Consider the following 23,003-nt stretch of genomic DNA (forward strand, 5'->3'; position numbering starts at 1 on the left):
AACTGAGCAATCGGGGGAGAAGGGCCTTGGTCAGGGAGGTAATCAAGAACCCGATGGTCACTCTGACAGAGTTCTAGAGTTCCTCTGTGGAGATGGGAGAACCTTCCAGAAGGACAACCATCTCTGCAGCACTCCACCAATCAGGCATTTATGGTAGAGTGGCCAGACTGAAGCCACTCCTCAGTAAAAGGCACATGACAGCCCGCTTGGAGTTTGCCAAAAGGCACCTAAAGACTGTCAGACCATGAGAAACAAGATTCTCTGGTCTGATGAAACCAAGATTGAACACTTTGGCCAGAATGCCAAGCGTCACGTCTGGAGGAAACCTGGCACCATCCCTACGTTGAAGCATGGTGGTGGCAGCATCATGCTGTGGGGATGTTTTTCAGCGGCCGGGACTGGGAGACTAGTCAGGATTGAGGCATAGATGAACAGAGCGCTCAGGACCTCAGACTGGAGTGAAGGTTTACCTTCCAACAGGACAATGACCCTAAGCACACGCAGGAGTGGCTTCGGGACAAGTCTCCGAATGTCCTTGAGTGGCCCAGCCAGAGCCTGGACTTGAACTCGAATGAACATCTCTGGAGAGACCTGAAAATAGCTGTGCAGCAACGCTCCCCATCCAACCTGACAGAGCTTGAGAGGATTTGCAGAGAGGAATGGGAGAAACTCCCCAAATACAGGTGTGCCAAGCTTGTAGCATCATACCCAAGAAGACTCAAGGCTGTAGTCGCCGCCAAAGGTGCTTCAAAAAAGTTATGTGTAAAGGGTCTGAATACTTATGTAAATGTGATATTTCCGTTTTTGCAAAATGTCTAAAAAACAGTTTTTGCTTTGTCATTATGGGGTATTGTGTGTAGATTGATGAGGGGGAAAAAAACAATTTAATCAATTTTAGAATAAGGCTGTAACGTAACAAATGTGGAAAAAGTCAAGGGGTCCAAATGCACCGTATATGTCTAAAAGACACATCTGGATTCAAAATCTGTCAGGATATGGTGAATATCCACAAAACTCTAAATATGCATTGGAAATGGTCTGTATTCTCTAGAATATCTAAAACGTGTCATGTAAAGATATTCCCTGATATGGACCATTTTCACCCGTTGTGAATCCAGCGTGGAGAATCCACATCAAAGGAGGACACGGCGGAACCAAAATCGATCCGTACACATCATAATCCGCATCATCAAAAGGCGACAGTTCATTGGTCTGTTTGGCTGCTAATCCCCCCGCTTTGATTGGAACACTGTCTGGCCACACACACATGCACGCACACACACACACACACACACACACACACACACACACACACAGACACAGACACAGACACACACACACACACACACACTGACATTTACATTTACATTTACGTCATTTAGCAGACGCTCTTATCCAGAGCGACTTACAAATTGGTGCATTCACCTTATAGCCAGTGGGATAACCACTTTACAATTTTTGTTTTTTTATTTTATTTTATTTTATTATTATTTTTTTTTTGGGGGGGGGGTAGAAGGATTACTTTATCCTATCCCAGGTATTCCTTAAAGAGGTGGGGTTTCAAATGTCTCCGGAAGGTGGTGAGTGACTCTGCTGTCCTGGCGTCGTGAGGGAGCTTGTTCCACCATTGGGGTGCCAGAGCAGCGAACAGTTTTGACTGGGCTGAGCGGGAACTATGCTTCCACAGAGGAAGGGGAGCCAGCAGGCCAGAGGTGGATGAACGCAATGCCCTTGTTTGGGTGTAGGGACTGATCAGAGCCTGAAGGTACGGAGGTGCCGTTCCCCTCACAGCTCCATATGCAAGCACCATGGTCTTGTAACAGATGCGAGCTTCAACTGGAAGCCAGTGGAGTGTGCGGAGGAGCGGGGTGACGTGAGAGAACTTGGGAAGGTTGAACACCAGACGGGCTGCGGCATTCTGGATGAGTTGTAGGGGTTTAATGGCACAGGCAGGGAGCCCAGCCAACAGCGAGTTGCAGTAATCCAGACGGGAGATGACAAGTTACTGGATTAGGACCTGTGCCGCTTCCTGTGTAAGGCAGGGTCGTACTCTCCGAATCTTGTAGAGCATGAACCTACAGGATCGGGTCACCGCCTTGATGTTAGCGGAGAACGACAGGGTGTTGTCCAGGGTCATGCCAAGGCTCTTCGCACTCTGGGAGGAGGACACAACGGAGTTGTCAACCGTGATGGCGAGATCATGGAACGGGCAGTCCTTCCCCGGGAGGAAGAGCAGCTCCGTCTTTCCAAGGTTCAGCTTGAGGTGGTGATCCGTCATCCATACTGATATGTCTGCCAGACATGCAGAGATGCGATTCGCCACCTGGTTATCAGAAGGGGGAAAGGAGAAGATTAGTTGTGTATCGTCAGCGTAGCAATGATAGGAGAGGCCATGTGAGGATATGACAGAGCCAAGTGACTTGGTGTATAGCGAGAATAGGAGAGGGCCTAGAACTGAGCCCTGGGGGACACCAGTGGTGAGAGCACGTGGTGCGGAGACAGCTTCTCGCCACGCCACTTGGTAGGAGCGACCGGTCAGGTAGGACGCAATCCAAGAGTGAACCGCGCCGGAGATGCCCAGCTCGGAGAGGGTGGAGAGGAGGATCTGATGGTTCACAGTATCAAAGGCAGCAGACAGGTCTAGAAGGACAAGAGCAGAGGAGAGAGAGTTAGCTTTAGCAGTGCGGAGAGCCTCCGTGACACAGAGAAGAGCAGTCTCAGTTGAATGACCAGTCTTGAAACCTGACTGGTTTGGATCAAGAAGGTCATTCTGAGAGAGATAGCAAGAGAGTTGGCTAAAGACGGCACGCTCAATAGTTTTGGAAAGAAAATAAAGAAGGGATACTGGTCTGTAGTTGTTGACATCAGAGGGATCGAGTGTTGGTTTTTTGAGAAGGGGTGCAACTCTCGCTCTCTTGAAGACGGAAGGGACATAGCCAGCGGTCAAGGATGAGTTGATCAGCGAGGTGAGGTAGGGGAGAAGGACACCGGAGATGGTCTGGAGAAGAGAGGAGGGGATAGGGTCAAGCGGGCAGGTTGTTGGGCGGCCTGCAGTCACAAGTCGCAAGATTTTATCTGGAGAGAGAGGGGAGAAAGAAGTCAAAGCATAGGGTAGGGCAGTGTGAGCAGGACCAGCAGTGTCATTTGACTTAACAAACGAGGATCAGATGTCGTCAACCTTCTTTTCAAAGTGGTTGACGAAGTCATCCACAGAGAGGGAGGAGGGGGGGATTCAGCAGGGAGGAGAATGTGGCAAAGAGCTTCCTAGGGTTAGAGGCAGATGCTTGGAATTTAGCGTGGTAGAAAGTGGCCTTAGCAGCAGAAACAGATGAAGAAAATGTAGAGAGGAGGGAGTGAAAAGATGCCAGGTCCGCAGGGAGTCTAGTTTTCTTCCATTTCCGCTCAGCTGCCCGGAGCTCTGTTCTGTGAGCTCGCAATGAGTCATCAAGCCACGGAGCTGGAGGGGAGGACCGAGCCGGCCGGGAGGATAGGGGACATAGAGAGTCAAAGGATGCAGAAAGGGAGGAGAGGAGGATTGAGGAGGCAGAATCAGGAGATTGGAGGGAGAAGGATTGAGCAGAGGGAAGAGATGATAGGATGGAAGAGGAGAGAGTAGCGGGAGAGAGAGAGCGAAATCTGTTATGTCAACCTGGTTATAAAAGAGGGTTCAGAAAAGTGTAACCAAAATATGTTTGACATACTATGGTTATTTGTATCACTAGCACAGTATAATGAGCATACCTGTAATAGTTATGGACATATATCTTTTTTATTTCTCCATTCTAATATGAGGTAGATGTTTGGATGAGATATTCAATCGATCTGTTTTGGTTTTAGTCAGAGGCAATGTGCCTTAGAGTTAAAATCGAATCAAATTGTATTTGTCACATGCTTCGTGAACAACAGGTCTAGACTAACAATGAAATGCTTACTTGCGGGCCTTTCCCAACAATGCGGAGAGAGATTTATTTTTTTACAAAACATAAGAACACAAGGAATAAATACACAATGAGAAACGATAACTTGAAGTAAGAAGTTTACATACACCTTAGCCAAATAATGAGTAACTACAGTTGAAGTCTGAAGTTTGCATACACCTTAGCCAAATACATTTAAACTCAGTTTTTCACAATTCCTGACATTTAACCCTAGTAAAAATTCCCTGTCTTAGGTCAGTTACGATCACCACTTTATTTAAAGAATGTGAAATGTCAGAATAATAGTAGAGAGAATGATTTATTTCAGCTTTTGTTTCTTTCATCAGATTCCCAGTGGGTCAGAAGTTTACATACACTCAATTAGTATTTGGTAGCATTGCCTTTAAATTGTTTAACTTGGGTCAAATGTTTCGGGTAGCCTTCCACAAGCTTCCCACAATAAGTTGGGTGAATTTTGGCCCATTCCTCCTGACAGAGCTGGTGTAACTGAGTCAGGTTTGTAGGCCTCCTTGCTCGCACACGCTTTTTCAGTTCTGCCCACACATTTTCTATAGGATTGAGGTCAGGGCTTTGTGATGGCCTCTCCAATACCTTGACTTTGTTGTCCTTAAGCCATTTTGCCACAACTTTGGAAGTATGATTGTGGTCATTGTCCATTTGGAAGACCCATTTGCGACTAAGCTTTAACTTCCTGACTGATGTCTTCTTCAATGTTGCTTCAATATATCCACATAATTTTCCTTCCTCATGATACCATCTATTTTGTGAAGTGCACCAGTCCATCCTGCAGCAAAGCACCCCCACAGCATGATGCTGCCACCCCGTGCTTCACGGTTGGGATGGTGTTCTTCGGCTTGCAAGCCTTCCCCTTTTTCCTCCAAACATAACAATGGTCATTATGGCCAAACAGTTCTATTTTTGTTTCATCAGACCAGAGGACATTTCTCCAAAAAGTACGATCTTTGTCCCCATGTGCAGTTGCAAACCGTAGTCTGGCTTTTTTTTTCTGAGGTCTTGGCTGATTTCTTTTGATTTTCCCATGATGTCAAGCAAAGTTTGAAAGTAGGCCTTGAAGTACATCCACAGGTACACCTCCAATTGACTCCAATGATGTCAATTAGCCTATCAGAAGCTTCTAAAGCCATGACATCATTTTCTGGAATTTTCCAAGCTGTTTAAAAGGCACAGTCAACTTTGTGTATGTAAACTTCTGACCCACTGGAATTGTGATACAGTGAATTATATGTGAAATAATCTGTCTGTAAACAATTGTTGGAAAAATTACTTGTGTCATGCACAAAGTAGATGTCCTAACCGACTTGTCAAAACTATAGTTTGTTAACAAGAAATGTGTGGAGTGGTTGATAAACGAGTTTTAATGACTCCAACCTAAGTGTATGTAAACTTCCGACTTCAACTGTAGGTGTTCGAGCTGTGTGCTATTAGTTTAAACAGACAGCTCGGTGCATTCAGCATGTAAATACTTCTTACAAAAACAAGTAGTGATGAAGTCAATCTCTCCTCTACTTTGAGCCATGAGAGATTGACATGCATATTATTAATGTTAGCTCTCTGTGTACATTTAAGGGCCAGCTGTGCTGCCCTGTTCTGAGCCAATTGTAAATTTCCTAAGTCCATCTTTGTGGCACCTGACCACATGACTGGACAGTAGTCCTGGTGTGACAAAACTAGGGCCTGTAGGACCTGCCTTGTTGGTAGTGTTGTTAAGAAGGCATAGCAGCGCTTTATTATGGACAGACTTCTCCCCATCTTAGCTACTGTTGCATCAACATGTTTTGACCATGACAGTTTACAATCCAGGGTTACTCCAAGCAGTTTAGTCTCCTCAACTTGCTCAATTTCCAAATGATTCATTACAAGATTTTGTTGAGGTTTAGGGTTTAGTGAATGATTTGTCCCAATTACAATGCGTTTAGTTTTAGAAATATTTAGGACTAACTTATTTTTTGCCACGCATTCTGAAACTGACTGCAGCTCTTTGTGATTTCACTCACTGTAGTAGCTGACGTGAATAGTGTTGAGTCATCCGCATACATAGACACACAGGCTTTACTCAGAGCCAGTAACAGGTCATTAGTAAAGATTGAAAAAAGTAAGGGGCCTAGACAGTTGCCCTGGGGAATAACTGATTCTTCCTGGATTATGTTGGAGAGGCTTCCACTAAAGAACACCCTCTGTGTTCTGTTAGACTGGTAATTCTTTATCCACAATATAGCAGGGGGTGTAAAGCCATAACACATACGTTTTTCCAGCAGCAGACTATAATTGATCATGTCAAAAGCCGCACTGAAGTCTAACAAAACAGCTCCCACAATATTTTTATCATCAATTTCTCTCAGCCAATCATCAGTCATTTGTGTAAGTGCTGTGCATGTTGAATGTCCTTCGCTATAAGTTTGCTGAAAGTCTGTTGTCAATTAGTTTACTGTCGAATAGCATTGTATCTGGTCAAAAAAAAAAATGTTTTACTAAGTATCAGGCTGATTGGTCGGCTATTTGAGCCAGTAAAGGGGGCTTTACTATTCTTGGGTAGTGGAATTACTTTTGCTTCCCTCCAGGGCTGAGGGCACACACTTTCTTGTAGGTTTAGATTGAAGAAAGGGCAAATAGGAGTGGCAATATCGTCCGCTATTATCCTCAGTAATTTTCCATCCAAGTAGTCAGACCCAGGTGGCTTGTCATTGTTGATAGACAACAATCATTTTTTCACCTCTTCCACAATCACTTTTCGGAAATCAAAATTACAACGCTTGTCTTTCATAATTTTGTCAGTTTAGGGCTGTGGCGGTCATCAAATTTTGTTATAATAATAATAATATGCCATTTAGCAGACGCCTTTATCCAAAGCGACTTACAGTCATGTGTGCATACATTTTTACGTATGGGTGGTCCCGGGGAACGAACCCACTACCCTGGCGTTACAAGCGCCATGCTCTACCAATTGAGCTACAGAGGACCACAGACGGTTATTGTCATGCAAAAGACTGCCGGTCTCAAGGTAATTCACCGTTAATTAACATAAACATGTTTAGCATCTCCAGAACCCCATGCATACATGCCGCATACAGTACAAGAAGCTGATGCACGCCTTTGGAACATCTACATTTAAAAAAGTGTAATAAATCAATTGAATATACACCATCACAATAAATCATTATTCAATTATTTTAGGCAGGTCTAAAGAAACATGATATAAAGAAAATGCATTTCAGAAGAACAGAATATGAGTTGGCCTACTGTATGTTCTCTGGCTATGCGCCCTGCCATAGGCTGTAGGCTTGTTCATTTAGCAGACAATATGTGCTTATAAGTCCCGTGCCCTTATTTTGTATAGATAAACTTAGCTGAATAAAATAAGAAAGGATATCTTTCCCATTCCGGAGTGAGTGTGTATATGAAATGGCTATGTTGAGCGTAAAAGTGATCATTTGAAATAGGTCCTATATGCTAGATTTAGAGTTACAGTGGGGCAAAAAAGTATTTAGTCAGCCACCAATTGTGCAAGTTCTCCCACTTAAAAAGATGAGAGAGGCCTGTAATTTTCATCATAGGTACACGTCAACTATGACAGACAAATTGAGAAAAAAAATCCAGAAAATCCCATTGTAGGATTTTTAATGAATTTATTTGCAAATTATGGTGGAAAATAAGTATTTGGTCACCTACAAACAAGCAAGATTTCTGGCTCTCACAGACCTGTAACTTCTTCTTTAAGAGGCTCCTCTGTCCTCCACTCGTTACCTGTATTAATGGCACCTGTTTGAACTTGTTATCAGTATAAAAGACACCTGTCCACTACCTCAAACAGTCACACTCCAAACTTCACAATGGCCAAGACCAAAGAGCTGTCAAAGGACACCAAAAACAAAATTGTAGACCTGCACCAGGCTGGGAAGACTGAATCTGCAACAGGTAAGCAGCTAGGTTTGAAGAAATCAACTGTGGGAGCAATTATTAGGAAATGGAAGACATACAAAACCACTGATAATCTCCCTCGATCTGGGGCTCCATGCAAGATCTCACCCCGTGGGGTCAAAATGATCACAAGAACGGTGAGCAAAAATCCCAGAACCACACGGGGGGACCTAGTGAATGACCTGCTGAGAGCTGGGACCAAAGTAACAAAGCCAACCATCAGTAACACACTACGCCGCCAGGGACTCAAATCCTGCAGTGCGAGACGTGTCCCCCTGCTTAAGCCAGTACATGTCCAGGCCCGTCTGAAGTGCATTTGGATGATCCAGAAGAGGATTGGGAGAATGTCATATGGTCAGATGAAACCAAAATATAACTTTTTGGTAAAAACTCAACTCGTCATGTTTGGAGGACAAAGAATGCTGAGTTGCATCCAAAGAACACCATACCTACTGTGAAGCATGGGGGTGGAAACATCATGCTTTGGGGCTGTTTTTTCTGCAAAGGGACCAGGACGACTGATCCGTGTAAAGGAAAGAATGAATGGGGCCATGTATCGTGAGATTTTGAGTGAAACCCTCCTTCCATCAGCAAGGGTATTGAAGATGAAACGTGGCTGGGTCTTTCAGCATGACAATGATCCCAAACACACCGCCCGGGCAACGAAGGAGTGGCTTCGTAAGAAGCATTTCAAGGTCCTGGAGTGGCCTAGCCAGTCTCCAGATCTCAACCCCATAGAAAATATTTGGAGGGAGTTGAAAGTCTGTGTTGCCCAGCGACAGCCCCAAAACATCACTGCTCTAGAGGAGATCTGCATGGAGGAATGGGCCAAAATACCAGCAACAGTGTGTGAAAACCTTGTGAAGACTTACAGAAAACGTTTGACCTGTGTCATTGCCAACAAAGGGTATATAACAAAGTATTGAGAAACTTTTGTTATTGACCAAATACTTATTTTCCACCATCATATGCCAATAAATTCATTAAAAATCCTACAATGTGATTTTCTGGATTTTTTTTTCTATTTTTGTCTGTCATAGTTGACGTGTACCTATGATGAAAATTACAGGCCTCTCTCATCTTTTTAAGTGGGAGAACTTGCACAATTGGTGGCTGACTAAATACTTTTTTTCCCCACTGTATTTGCCAACTTTAGTTGTGAATGATACAAACCTTAGAATTCCTTAGAAATCAAAAGATATATGGGCTGCATGATGTGACTATTGGCTATTGATTTGAGAAAGTCGCAAAAAAAGCTTCAACCACTGTTTGAGGAGCATGCAGTCTCTTGCTGTGGTACAGGTGATATTCCGCCCAAACTCTGTATGCCATGGGCTCTCCAATCCTGTTCCTGCAGCTACCAAGTGCTTAATTTGGGTTACCAAGTTAAATCTGTCCGGGAACATTAATAGTAGCATGTTTTCACTAAACATACAGTGTTTTCACTAAACATTCAGTGTAACCTATTCCAAATAAAATAAAATAAAATAAATTTTTATTGGTCACATGCGCCGAATACAACAGGTGCAGACATCACAGTGAAATGCTTACTTACAGCCCTTAACCAACAGTGCATTTATTTTTTACAAAAAAAGTAAAAATAAAATAACAACAAAAAAGTGTTGAGAGAAAAAAGAGCAGAAGTAAAATAAAGTGACAGTAGGGAGGCTATATATACAGGGGGGTACCGTTGCAGAATCAATGTGCGGGGGCACCGGCTAGTTGAGGTAGTTGAGGTAATATGTACATGTGGGTAGAATAAAATAAATGCGCTATTAGTAAGCTATTCAAAATCAAATACAAATGCACTGTAATTGTAGGCTAACTCTGAATCTGAATTTGTTAATCTGTTAGATATTAAATCAGTTATTTGTATGTTTTTCTGCCGTGCATAATATATGTAGGCTATGTATTGTATAAAAGCACAATCATTATTTTAATTCTGGTTTTCTTTCGGGCTTTAGCTCATATATAGGCCTATGCTTATGCATAAGCTCTAATATGCATATGGGTGTTTTTATTTGATCATCACCTTAAAAAGCACTGTCCATTCCGTTATGTTAAGCTTTGAAACAACATCCACAATGACCATGTTTTCCACTCAGTTTCAACCTGTTGTTGAACTTCTTTCTTCAAATTGATCCCTCACAGTTACGTGAGTTTTAAAACCACGTACTGTTTTGATGATAAGTGTTTGACATGATTTTTGATTGTATTTGCATTGATGTCAGAGTGGTTAGCGGGACAATAGAGACCTGAGTACCAGGCCATTAGCGACCTGATGATCGTTAGCGAGTTAGATACTACTAACACGTGTCCAGAGTCTTGAAAAATGGCGCCGAAGGGGATGGTTGCCGTTTTATGGACTCTTAACCAACCGGGTTATTTTGTTTGTTTTTTCGAATTGTTTGTAACTTATTTTGTACATCATGTTGCTGCTACCGTCTCTTATGACCGAAAAGAGCTTCTGGACATCAGAACAGCGATTACTCACCTTGAACTGGACAAATAATGTTTATTTAATGAGTCTGATGAGAGGGATTTGCTCCAGACACCCGACAGGGCCCTCATCCCCGTCATAAGCAGTAGAAATAAAAGGAGATATCGCGGAAGGAGATCGGGGTGCTTGGTAAGGAGCCGGCGACGAGTGGCTAATCTGCCTTTGCCATCGATACTATTGGCCAATTTACAATTGCTTGATAATAAAGTGGACGAACTACAGGCACGAATATCCTACCAACAAGACATTATAATATCTTATGTTTCACTGAGTCGTGGCTGAACGAAGACATTAATAACATACAGCCGGCGAGTTATACACTGTATCGACAGGATAGAACGGCAGCCTCTGGTAAGACAAGGGGTGGCGGTCTATGTATATTTGTAAACAACAGCTGGTGCACGATATCTAAGGAAGTCTCGAGGTTTTGCTCACCTGAGGTAGAGTATCTCATGATAAGCTGTAGACCACACTATCTACCAAGAGAGTTTTCATCTATATTCTTCGTAGCTGTCTATTTACCACCACAAACCGATGCTGGCACTAAGACCGCACTTAATGAACTGTATACGGCCATAAGCAAACAGGAAAATGCTCATCCAGAGGAGGCGCTCCTAGTGGCCGGGGACTTTAATGCAGGGAAACTTAAATCTGTTTTACCTCATTTCTACCAGCATGTTAAATGTGCAACCAGAGGGAAAAAAACTCAAGACCACCTTTACTCCACACACAGAGACGCGTACAAAGCTCTCCCTCGCCCTCCATTTGGCAAACGTGACCATAATTCTATCCTCCTGATTCCTGCTTTCAAGCAAAAACTAAAGCAAGAAGCACAAGTTGTATTTATTTATTTATTTATTTAACCAGGTAGGCCAGTTGAGAACAAGTACTCAGTTACAACTGCAACCTGGCCAAGATAAAGCAAAGCAGTGCGTTGACAACAACACAGAGTTACACATGGGATAAACAAAACATACAGCCAATAGCACAATAGAAAATCTATATACTGTGTGTGCAAATGTAGTAAGTTATGGAGGTACGGCAATAAATAGGCCATAGTGCAAAATAATTACAATTTAGTATTAACACTGGAGTGATAGATGTGCAGAAGATGATGTGCAAATAGAGATACTGGGGTGCAAATGAGCAAAATAAATAACAATATTGGGATGAGGTAGTTGGGTGGGCTAATTACAGATGGGCTGTGTACAGGTGCAGTGATCGGTAAGCTGCTCTGACAACTGATGCTTAAAGTTAGTGAGGGAGATAAGTGTCTCCAGCTTCAGAGATTTTTGCAGTTCGTTCCACTCAATAGCAGCAGAGAACTGGAAGGAATGGCGGCCAAAGGAGGTGTTGGCTTTGGGGATGACCAGTGAGATATACCTGATGGAGTGCATACTACGGGTGGGTGTTTCTATGGTGACCAATGAGCTAAGATAAGGCGGGGATTTGCCTAGCAGTGATTTATAGATGACCTGGAGCCAATGGGATTGGCGACGAATATGTAGTGAGGGCCAGCCAACGACAGCGTACAGGTCACAATGGTGGGTAGTATATGGGGCTTTGGTGACAAAACGGATGGCACTGTGATAGACTACATCCAATTTGCTGAGTAGAGTGTTGGAGGCTATTTTGTAAATGACATCGCCAAAGTGAAGGATCGGTAGGATAGTCCGTTTTACGAGGGCATGTTTGGCAGCATGAGTGAAGGAGGCTTTGTTGCGAAACAAGAAGCCGATTCTAGATTTAACTTTGGGTTGGAGATGCTTAATGTGAGTCTGGAAGGAGAGATGCTAAGCTACAGGACTGTTTTGCTAGCACAGACTGGAATATGTTCCTGGATTCTTCCGATGGCATTAAAGAGTACACCACATCAGTCACTGGCTTCATCAATAAGTGCATCGATGAAGTCGTCCCTACAGTGACTGTACGTACATACCCCAACCAGAAGCCATGGATTACAGGCAACATCCGCACTGAGCTAAAGGGTAGAGCTGCCGCTTTCAAGGAGCGGGACTCTAACCCGGAAGCTTGTAAGAAATCCCGCTATGCCCTCCGACGAACCATCAAACGGCAAAGCATCAATACAGGACTAAGATTGAATCGTACTACACCAGCTCCGACGCTCGTCGGATGTGGCAGGGCTTGCAAACTATTACAGACTACAAAGGGAAGCAAAGCCGCGAGCTGCCCAGTGACACGAGCCTACCAGACGAGCTAAATTACTTCTATGCTCGCTCCGAAGCAAGTAATACTGAAACATGCATGAGAGCATCAGCTGTTCCAGACGACTGTGTGATCACACTCTCCATAGCCGATGTGAGTAAGACCTTTAAACAGGTCAACATTCACAAGGCCGCAGGGTCAGACAGATTACCAGGACGTGTACTCTGAGCATGTGCTTACCAACTGGCAAGTGTCTTCACTGACATTTTCAACCTCTCCCTGTCTGAGTCTGTAATACCAACATGTTTCAAGCAGACCACCATAGTCCCAAGAACACTAAGGTAACCTGCCTAAATGACTACCGACCAGTAGCACTCATATCTGTAGCCATGAAGTGCTTTGAAAGGCTGGTCATGGCTCACATCAACACCATTATCCCATAATCCTTAGACCCACTCCAATTTGCATACCGCCCCAACAGATCCACAGATGATGAAACCTCTATTGCGCTCCATACTGACCTTTCACACCTGGACAAAAGGAACACCTATGTGAGAATGCTATTCATTGACTACAGCTCAGCGTTCAACACCATAGTGCCCTCAAAGCTCATCACTAAGCTAAGGACCCTGGGACCAAACACCTCCCTCTGCAACTGGATCCTGGACTTCCTGACGGGCCGCCCCCAGGTGGTAAGGGTAGGTAACAACACATCCGCCACGCTAATCCTCAACACGGGGGCCCCTCAGGGGTGTGTGCTCAGTTCCCTCCTGTACTCCCTGTTCACTCATGACTGCATGGCCAGGCACGACTCCAGCACCATCATTAAGTTTGCCGATGATACAACAGTGGTTGGCCTGATCACCGACAACGACGAGACAGCCTATAGGGAGGAGGTCAGAGACCTGACCGTGTGGTGCCAGGACAACAACTTCTCCCTCAACGTGATCAAGACAAAGGAGATGATTGTGGACTACAGGAAAAATAAGAGTACCGATCACGCCCCCATTCTCATCGACGGGGCTGTAGTGGAGCAGGTTGAGAGCTTCAAGTTCCTTGGTGTCCACATCACCAACAAACTAACATGGTCCAAGCACACCAAGACAGACGTGAAGAGGGCATGACAAAACCTATTCCCCCTAAGGAGACTGAAAAGATTTGGCATGGGTCCTCAGATCCTCAAAAGGTTCTACAGCTGCACCATCAAAAGCATCCTGACTGGTTGCATCACTGCCTGGTATGGCAACTGCTCGGCCTCCGACCGCAAGGCACTACAGAGGGTAGTGCGTACGGCCCAGTACACCACTGGGGCCAAGCTTCCTGCCATCCAGGACCTCTATACCAGGCGGTGTCAGAGGAAGGCCCTAAAAATGGTCAAAGACTCCAGCCACCCTAGTCATAGACTGTTCTCTCTGCTACCGCACGGCAAGCGGTACCGAAGCGCCAAGTCTAGGTCCAAGAGGATTCTAAACTGCTTCTACCCCCAAGCCATAAGACTCCTGAACATCTAATCAAATGGCTGCCCAGACTATTTGCGTTGCCTCTTTTACGCTGCTGCTACTCTCTGTTCATTATCTAAGCATAGTCACTTTAATATCTCTACCTACATGTACATATGATCTCAATTACCTCGACTAACCGGTGCCCCCGCACATTGACTCAGTACCGGTACCCCCTGTATATAGCCTCGCTATTGTTATTTTTACTGCTGCTCTTTAATTATTTGTTACTTTTATTTTGTATTATTTTATATAGTATTTTCTTATATAGAATCTTAAAACTGCATTGTTGGTTAAGGGCTTGTAAGTAAGCGTTTCCCTGTAAGGTCTACACCTGTTGTATTCGGCGCATGTGACAAATACAATTTGATTTGATTTGAGTGCAAAAGAGGAGAAATTCCGTGACTCAATGTTCAATTTGAATTTTACTGGGGTCATGACTGATGACATCAGGTGTGGCGGTAATACGGTCACCGCAACAGCCTTAGGTCAGTTATTCTTGGATATGTGGTGTCGGCATTTGTTGCTGACATATCATGTCTAAGTTTGCTAATGTTGCCGATGGAAAACATAATTCAAATAGTTGGCAATATCAGTGGGTTTTGTGATGAATGAGCCATCTGATTCAATGAATGATGGAGCTGAGTTTGCTTTTTTGTCCAAAATGTAATTTAAGGTGCGGCAGAGCTTTTTACTATCATTCTGTATATAATTTATCTTTGTTTCATAGTATAGTTTATTCTTCTTTTTATTCAGCTTAGTCACATGATTTCTCAATTTGCAGTACGTTTGCCAATCGGTTTTGCCACATTCCTCTCAACCATACAATTTTTCAATTCCTCATCAATCCACAGGGATTTAACAGTTTTTACAGTCATTTTCTTGATGGGTGCATACTTATTAGTAACTGGAATAAGCAATTTCATAAATGTGTCAAGTGCAGCGTCTGGTTGCTCCTCATTACACACCACAGACCAGCAAATATTATTTACATCATCAACATAGGAATCACTACAAAATGTATTGTATGACATCTTATACACTATATTAGGCCCCGCCTTTGGCACGTTGGTTTTCTAGATACACTAAATATACAAAAGTATGTGGACACCCCTTCAAATTAGTGGATTAGTCTATTTCAGCCACACCCGTTGCTGACAGGTGTATAAAATCGAGTACACAGCCATGCAATCGCCATAGACAAACTTTGGCAGTAGAATGGCCTTACTGAAGAGCTCAGTGACTTTCAACGTGGCACCGTCATAGGATGCCACCTTTCCAACAAGTCAGTTCATTAAATTTCTGCCCTGATAGTGCTGCCCCGGTCAACTGTAAGTGCTGCTATTGTGAAGTGGAAACGTCTAGTAGCAACAAAGGCTCATCCGTGAAGTGGTAGGCCACACAAGCTCACAAAACGGGACCACTGAGTGCTGAAGTGTGTAAAAATCGTCTGTCCTCGGTTGCAACACTCACTACCGAGTTCCAAACTGCCTCTGGAAGCAACATCAGCACAAAAACTGTTCGTCGGGAGCTTCATGAAATGGGTTTCCATGGCCGAGCAGCCACAAACAAGCCTAAGATCACCATGCGCAATGCCAAGCGTCGGCTGGAGTGGTGTAAAGCTCGCCGCCATTGGACTCTGTTCCCTCAAACAAATTTCATCACTGAGCAAATTACAGGTCTGCCAACTGTAAAGTTTGGTGGAGGAGGAATAATGGTCTGGGGCTGTTTTTCATGGTTCGGGCTAGACAAGATTTCCCTTCCAGTGAAGGGAAATCTTAACGCTACAGCATACAATGCCATTCTAGACGATTCTGTGCTTCCAACTTTGTGGCAACAGTTTGGGGAAGGCCCTTTCCAGTTTCAGCATGACAATGCCCCAGTGCAAAAAGTGAGGTCCATACATGGTTTGTCGAGATCGGTGTGGAAGAACTTGACTGGCCTGCACAGAGCCCTGACCTCAACCCCATCGAACACCTTTGGGATGAATTGGAACGCCGACTGCGAGCCAGGCCTAATCGCCCAACATCAGTGCCCGACCTCACTAATGCTCTTGTGGCTGAATGGAAGCAAGTCCCCTCAGCAATGTTCCAACATCTAGTGGAAAGCCTTCCCAGAAGAGTGGAGGCTGTTATAGCAGCAAAGGGGGGACCAACACCATATTAATGCCCATGATTTTGGAATGAGATGTTCGACGAGCACATACTTTTGGTCATGTAGTGTATATTCCCTTTTCCTGTATCGACAGTTACCACGGTTACAGAAACAGTGTCCTAGGAAACGGCAGCATGTTGGTGTGCATTTAGGCAGTAGTCCTCACTAGACCTCACAGTAAGGAACATGTTATATAGGAAGAGAGGGTAGGAAAGAGAGATGGAACAAGGGAGGGAGTGGAGGAAGGACAGAGAAAAGGTTGAGAGACATTTTGTCTATATTTATACAGCATGTCTGGAGGTGTGTGTGGGGGTATATGTGTGTTGCACGCTCCACCGCTGCAGTAATGTATTTATAAATGTGTCTGAGAGGTGGTTAAAGCTCCAGTCATTCATCCTGCAGTTAATTGAGATCAATAGTGTTGTTCTTGCATGTCCCCCACCCCATCTTATAAAAACGCATGCACGCACACACAAACACACACACAGACACACACACACACACTGAGAGGGGGCCATCGTGGCAGTGTAAACACAGCTCATTAAAGGGGAGGAGAGCTACATCTGGAGTGTACAGGGACAAACACACACACCAGCACCAAAACCCATCTCCTCCAGCCCACCTGCACGGAGTAATCAGGGGAACTGCCACCACAGAGGTCAGAACATCTTACATACCATTACAGCTCTGTGCGTGCGAGTGTGTCGGAGCGTGCGTGCATATGTGCGTGTGTGGATGTTCCAGCTTGTAGCAATATTGAGATATGTAGCTTAATTGCCTGCTGTTATAAACCTGATGGCAGTAGTAAATGAATATGAATGCATGTACAGAATTATGTGATTCAGGATTTGTATCCACTGCCGCTTCATTAACTGAAGCTAAATCAGTTTAGCTCTAAGCTTAATTAGGTAGTGGAAACCAACTTAAAGCAGAAGCTCTATTTCCTTGTTTAATCCATTCTGTCCTCTTTTAGCTTCATATCTAAATGTAAGTCGCTCTGGATAAGAGCGTCTGCTAAATGACTAAAATGTAATGTAAATGTAAATATCTCTCTCTTCATCTAATTCTGCCTGTATCCCTGTCTCTCCTGCCCACTCTAGCTGCTCCTTTCATCTCTCTTTTACCTCGCTCTTCCTCCCCTTTTACCCACCCACCTCTCTCTCTCTCTCTCTCTCTCTCTCTCTCTCTCTCTCTCTCTCTCTCTCTCTCTCTCTCTCTCTCTCTCTCTCTCTCTCTCTCTCTCTCTCTCTCTCTCTCTCTCTCTCTCTCTCTCTCTCTCTCTTTTGCGCGCTCTCCTCCTCCCTCCCTCTATCTCTCTGCTCTCCTCTCTTGCTCCCTCGCTCCACCCTTCCATCCCTCAATCCCTCCCTCTCTGTGTTGTGTTCAGCGTGCGGAGGGTGGAGTGTCATGGGCTCAAACATTAACATGCGGCAGGCAGCCATCCCAGTCTCTCTGCTCCTTTCCTCTCGAGGAAGTGATAGACAGAAGCAGGAAGGGAGGGGGAAAGATGGAGAGAGGAGAATGAATGAATGAATGAAGGGTTACGAGTGATTGATACAGCACAGAGAGGGAGGGAGAGAGAGAATGAGGGGTGTACTCACAGACACACTTGACGTGATACCCACAATGTACACACACATGTAAACACAGACACACATACATTAACACGCATTGTGAAAACACATCGATATATGAATTACTGTATAGTATCCATGATTTTGCAGGAACAAAGAGAAAACAGAGATGGAGGGAGGGAGGAGAAAAGCAGCTGTCAGTAGGATGGGAGGGTGAGTGTTGAGGAGACAGACAGACAGCAGTGTGACCCATGGTGGAGCTCACATGCGCGAGCACACACAAAGCTGCAGCAGTAGTGATGAATGAAGACCAGGAGAAGCTGAGAGAGAGAGAGAGAGAGAGAGAGAGAGAGAGAGAGAGAGAGAGAGAGAGAGAGAGAGAGAGAGAGAGAGAGAGAGAGAGAGAGAGAGAGAGAGAGAGAGAGAGAGAGAGAGAGAGAGAGAGAGAGAGAGAGAGAGAGAGAGAGAGAGAGAGAGAGAGAGAGAGAGAGAGAGAGAGAGAGAGAGAGAGAGAGAGAGAGAGAGAGAGAGAGAGAGAGAGAGAGAGAGAGAGAGAGAGAGAGAGAGAGAGAGAGAGAATTAAGCCAAACGGGCCGGTGCTTTATTCCCCCCACCAACCTGTCCCGGGTAGCAGTGGCACATGCACACACGCAGGCAGGCAGGAGGAGATCAATCGTGCTGTGGGGCGTGTGTGTACATGTCGGCTCAGTGTGTTTGCGAAGTGCTGTTGCTGGCGTATGTTGTGCTAGCGGAGATGTAGCGTTAGCAGCAGCGGAGGGGGCAGCCTGCTTGTGTGTGTGTCTGGGAGGGTGTGTGTGTTGGTTAGAATGCTCGGAGAGAGCTGTGTGTGTGAGCCGTCAGAGGGGAGGGGAGCCTTCAAGCGCAGTAGCGGTAGCAGCAGCAGGGCTAGCAGCAGCGTCGTCGCCAGTGTGTGTGTGAGTGGGCGTGTGTGTGTGAGGGGTGGAGGGGAGCGGAGAGGGACTCCCAGGAGAAGGAGTCTTGGTCGGGGAGTAGAGACAGCCTCTCTCCCTCTCCTCCACGGCAGGCCCTGGACCTCCAGAGCCAGGGGACTAGGTGGGATCTGTAGCCCAGCCTGGAGCACTGGAAGCTGGGGAGATCTCTCCCCCTCTCTGGAGGGCTGTTCGTGGGAGCGGGAGCTCAGGATATGTGTGACTCAGGGGGACTGCCAGACGGATCTGAGAGACAGAGACGGGGAGGATTCCGTTACCTCTAACCTGCCTTGGAGAGGACGAGGAGGAGAGGAGAAGAGGGGTGGAGGGAGGGGGACAGGGGGATTTTGTGTTTGCTCTATCAGAATAAGAGGAAGAGGAAGAGACAGAAGAATTTAGAGGAGGAGGGTAGGCAGAGTGACCTCTCGTCCCATGACTTTCCCTCAGGGTTTGCTTTGGGACCGTTGACTGTTGGCCGCTTGGACAGACAGCGGCACTTATCCTACAACCGGTCACTGTGACAACTGTCAGGTTGTCGCTGGGTTACTGTCCCCTTGGCGACCCGACCATGTCGGTGACCACAGGCTTCAGCTACCAGCTGCCTGGCATCACCACGGTAACCTATGTGTTTGTTTACAGCCCGGGCACGGTGCAGCGGGACCCCAGCCCCCCCACCCACACCCCCCCTGCCATTGCCGGCGCCCGCGGCCCCAAACGGAAACTCTACAGCGCCGTGCCGGGACGCACCTTCATTGTGGTCAAACCGTACACGCCACAGGGCGAGGGAGAGATCCAGCTGAACCGTGGAGAGAGGGTCAAAGGTTAGTACACTATGACTGTTCATAAAGGGGTTATAATTACCTGTCATGACCTAGTATGACCTCTTTTGACATGTGTATTATGAAACTCTACAGGTCTCAGATTTGGGAAGGAATCTAGAAAGATATAAATGACATATCTCATTCTAGGAAACCACTAGGAAACCAGAAACTTGCCTTGGGAACACAAACTTTTATTCCATCTATAGAATGTGAAAACGATGTGCTGAGTAAGTCTGGGTCTAGTCTGTAGTCTCAGGCAAGGTCAGCCATCACAAGAGTGTGTTACTCTTGTCACAGGTGTAAATGGATGTGACATAAGGTGTGTTTAACAGTAGAGGCACTACAACGCTAAAAGGATGGGTCATCCATACATTATACAGTACAGTATGTAGATAAAGGACACTCCACTGCTTTCATTCCGTTCATGCCTCTGTGTAATGTCACTTCACCACTGGACAGTGGTACATTTGTCATCTAATGCATCTGAAGTGCTGTCAAAGTCAGTCTGACATGAGCAATGTTTTCCTGTTTCAGTGTGACTTCATCAGCATTGTCATGGGTTGAATGCTAACGTGTGATATATACGCATAAATGCCGTAATGATTTTTAGTTATGTGTTATGTGTGCATATCTCAAGCTAGGATTCAGCCCTACAGGATGTCTATATATTCTTACTCATAATCATAATGGTGCTGTAGTTACGATGTCATTTGTGTGTCTTCTCTTCTCCATCTATGCCTCTCTCCAGACTACAACTCTAATGACATAGAAGGTAAAACGCTACAACATTCTTCAACATGACTGTCACCCGTCTCTCTCTCTCCCAATCACCTCTATATCCAAACCCACCCCTCTCCTTCCCCAGACAACTCTAGTGCTTGGTTGTTGGTTGAGGAGGGAGTGTGTGTGTACAGTCGGTGTGTGTATTCTACATGAGTTTCTACCTATATAAGTGCATGGTCCTCTATTGCCCAATCCCAAATTGACGCCTGGCCCTTACCCCTTATGCACATTTGATAGGTTTTGATATAGGTGGAGGCAATATGGTAACAGCTCCACTGAATGTGTCAACATATTGCTTATGTAGCAGATGAAGATCTGTGAAACTCACTCCTCAGCCTGAAGTGTCTCCACTTGCGCTGCCGAATAGCTAGCGACTGTGTATGATGCTTCAGGAGGGCAGTCATGTGTTTGCGAGGCAGAGGTCCTGGGTTCGATCCTTGGTATGAGCTGAAACAGGAGGAAGTGGTACTTGCTTAGCAAGCAGTGTGATGTCCTTTACACTTACAACTATCAAAGACTGACAGATCTCCACAAGTGCATAGGGGGTAGGGGTTAAATAGAGTTTGAGAAAGAGCATACACTCACCTTATGCTTCCTCCTCAGAGTGATTCTTCTTCCTGTATGCGACGTAGTTTATCTTCCCTCTTCTACGCATGCCAACAGGGTGAAATGTTTGTCTCTCCTACAGGTTCTTAGACACATACACCTTTTCCCGAAAGGCTCAGAAACCGCACTTACCCCTTTGGTATATGATGTGATACACTCCCACCCCTAGACTGTGTGTGTGTTTGTGTGTGTGTGTGTGTGTGTGTGTGTGTGTGTGTGTGTGTGTGTGTGTGTGTGTGTGTGTGTGTGTGTGTGTGTGTGTGTGTGTGTGTGTGTGTGTGTGTGTGTGTGTGTGTGTGTGTGTGTGTGTGTGTGTGTGTGTGTGTGTGTGTGTGTGTGTGTGTGTGTGTGTGTGTGTGTGTGTGTGTGTGTGTGTGTGTGTGTGTGTGTGTGTGTGTGTGTGTGTGTGTATGTGTGTGGACGTGTTTAACTATACTTGTGGGGACCAAGTATAGTTAGGGTTAAGAGTTAGGGTTAGTTTTAGGGTTAGGGTTAAGGTTAGGTTTTGAGGTTAAGATTAAGGTTAGGGTAAGGGTAAGGGTTAGAGTTAGGGTAAAGGGTTAGGGGTTAGGGAAAATAGGATTTTGAATGGAACTGAATTTTGTGTCCCCACAAGGTTAGTTGTACAAGACTGTGTGTGTGTGTTTGATGTTGATGTAAAGTGTTGTTGTTTATTATACCTAGGCAGATGTTGTGCAAAACAACTGCGTCGTGAGTCATGACCCAGTCTGATATGAAAACTGATATGTATAACGTTGACACAGATGTTATCACCCACAGAACTTTCCATCTCTGAGGAACACACACTAGCGCCGTGCACATACACACACACACACACACACACACACACACACACACACACACACAATGAAATGCATTCACTTTTTTGCTCGTTTCCATGCATTGTTCAAGGTTATTCACATGACCACAAACCTGAGAAATGATCATGTATATTATGTCTAGAACATAGTGTTCCATGACAGTACTGTTTTGAGAAAGGGCCACTATGGTGTTACACTATGTTGTCCATGTAAATAGAACACCAGTCCTACAGTGGCAAGGCTATGTGAACCTTTCATACTAGTGGAAGCTATGCTGAATACTGCAGGTGTGAATGACAAAACATGACACTATATGTGGCATGTGCTCACACCTAGGATTACAGTCATGTGGCTCATGCTGGAATTGAACCTACAACCTTGGAGTTGCCAGCACCACACTCAAGCCAACTGAGTCATCTGGCAGTGTTGCATAACACTGACCAACATGACTAACTGAACTTTCCACTTCTCTGTCCGCTGTAGTTCATGGGTGTAAGCTGTATCGAATGCCAATTAGAAATCAAAAATATTTTTTTCACTCTTCAGTTTTGGTAGTTCCCTGCTGGTCTTGTTACTGCTAGCCTGCAGTGACCAGTCCGCCTCACAGTGCATAGAGGGGGGTTGGGACTGCCTGGAGAAGCTGTCTCTGTGGATGGATGATCTCCACTTTGATACATAATACATTCCATCTCATCTGCATTGATGAATGGATGAGTTGCTAATAGTTACAGGCCTCCTTTCCACTGGGGGAAGAGAGGAGGTGAGGAGAGGAGAAAAGAGGAGAGGGAAAGAGATGAAGCTTGTCTACCATGCTATATTCTTGGGGAGAAAAGCTTTGACAGATGCCAGAGCACATGGCCAGTTTAGATGTGACGGTATGCCATGAAACGATAGGGATAATCATCCCCACACCACACCACACCCTTTGTAAGAATAAAGGTTGCCTTCTACCTTTTACACTGAGAAGGTAGTAAGAGTACTATACACTTTAAACATCAATGCCCTACTTCAACCAGCTTGATCTGTAAGAGCCTGGTTTTGTAGGATGGTGTCCCTGACATACTTTGTTGTTGAACCTCCATTAACTCACTCACATCTCTTCTCCCTTTTATCATACCCATATTATTCTCCTAACACTTTTCCATCCCTTTATCCTGTGACAACAGAGGAACACCTGTATGAGGAACTGAGAGGGGGTAAAACCAGCAGGCCTGCATTCTAACTCTCCTCTCATAGCCTACTGTGTGTTTGTTAG

At 45.1% G+C, this 23,003-nt stretch overlaps 1 protein-coding gene across 1 annotated transcript in view; it reads left to right on the forward strand.

Moving 5' to 3' along the window:
* Positions 1–23,003, forward strand: part of LOC121576365 (SH3 and multiple ankyrin repeat domains protein 3) — a 226,862-nt gene that overhangs the window by 103,588 nt on the left and 100,271 nt on the right. Inside the window, exon 10 of the mRNA XM_045223640.1 lies at positions 19,357–19,538. Coding sequence (XP_045079575.1) covers positions 19,357–19,538 — 182 coding nt within the window. The remainder of the gene's footprint in view (positions 1–19,356; positions 19,539–23,003) is intronic.

Source organism: Coregonus clupeaformis, chromosome 11 (assembly GCF_020615455.1).
Source record: "Coregonus clupeaformis isolate EN_2021a chromosome 11, ASM2061545v1, whole genome shotgun sequence".
Taxonomy (NCBI): domain Eukaryota; kingdom Metazoa; phylum Chordata; class Actinopteri; order Salmoniformes; family Salmonidae; genus Coregonus; species Coregonus clupeaformis.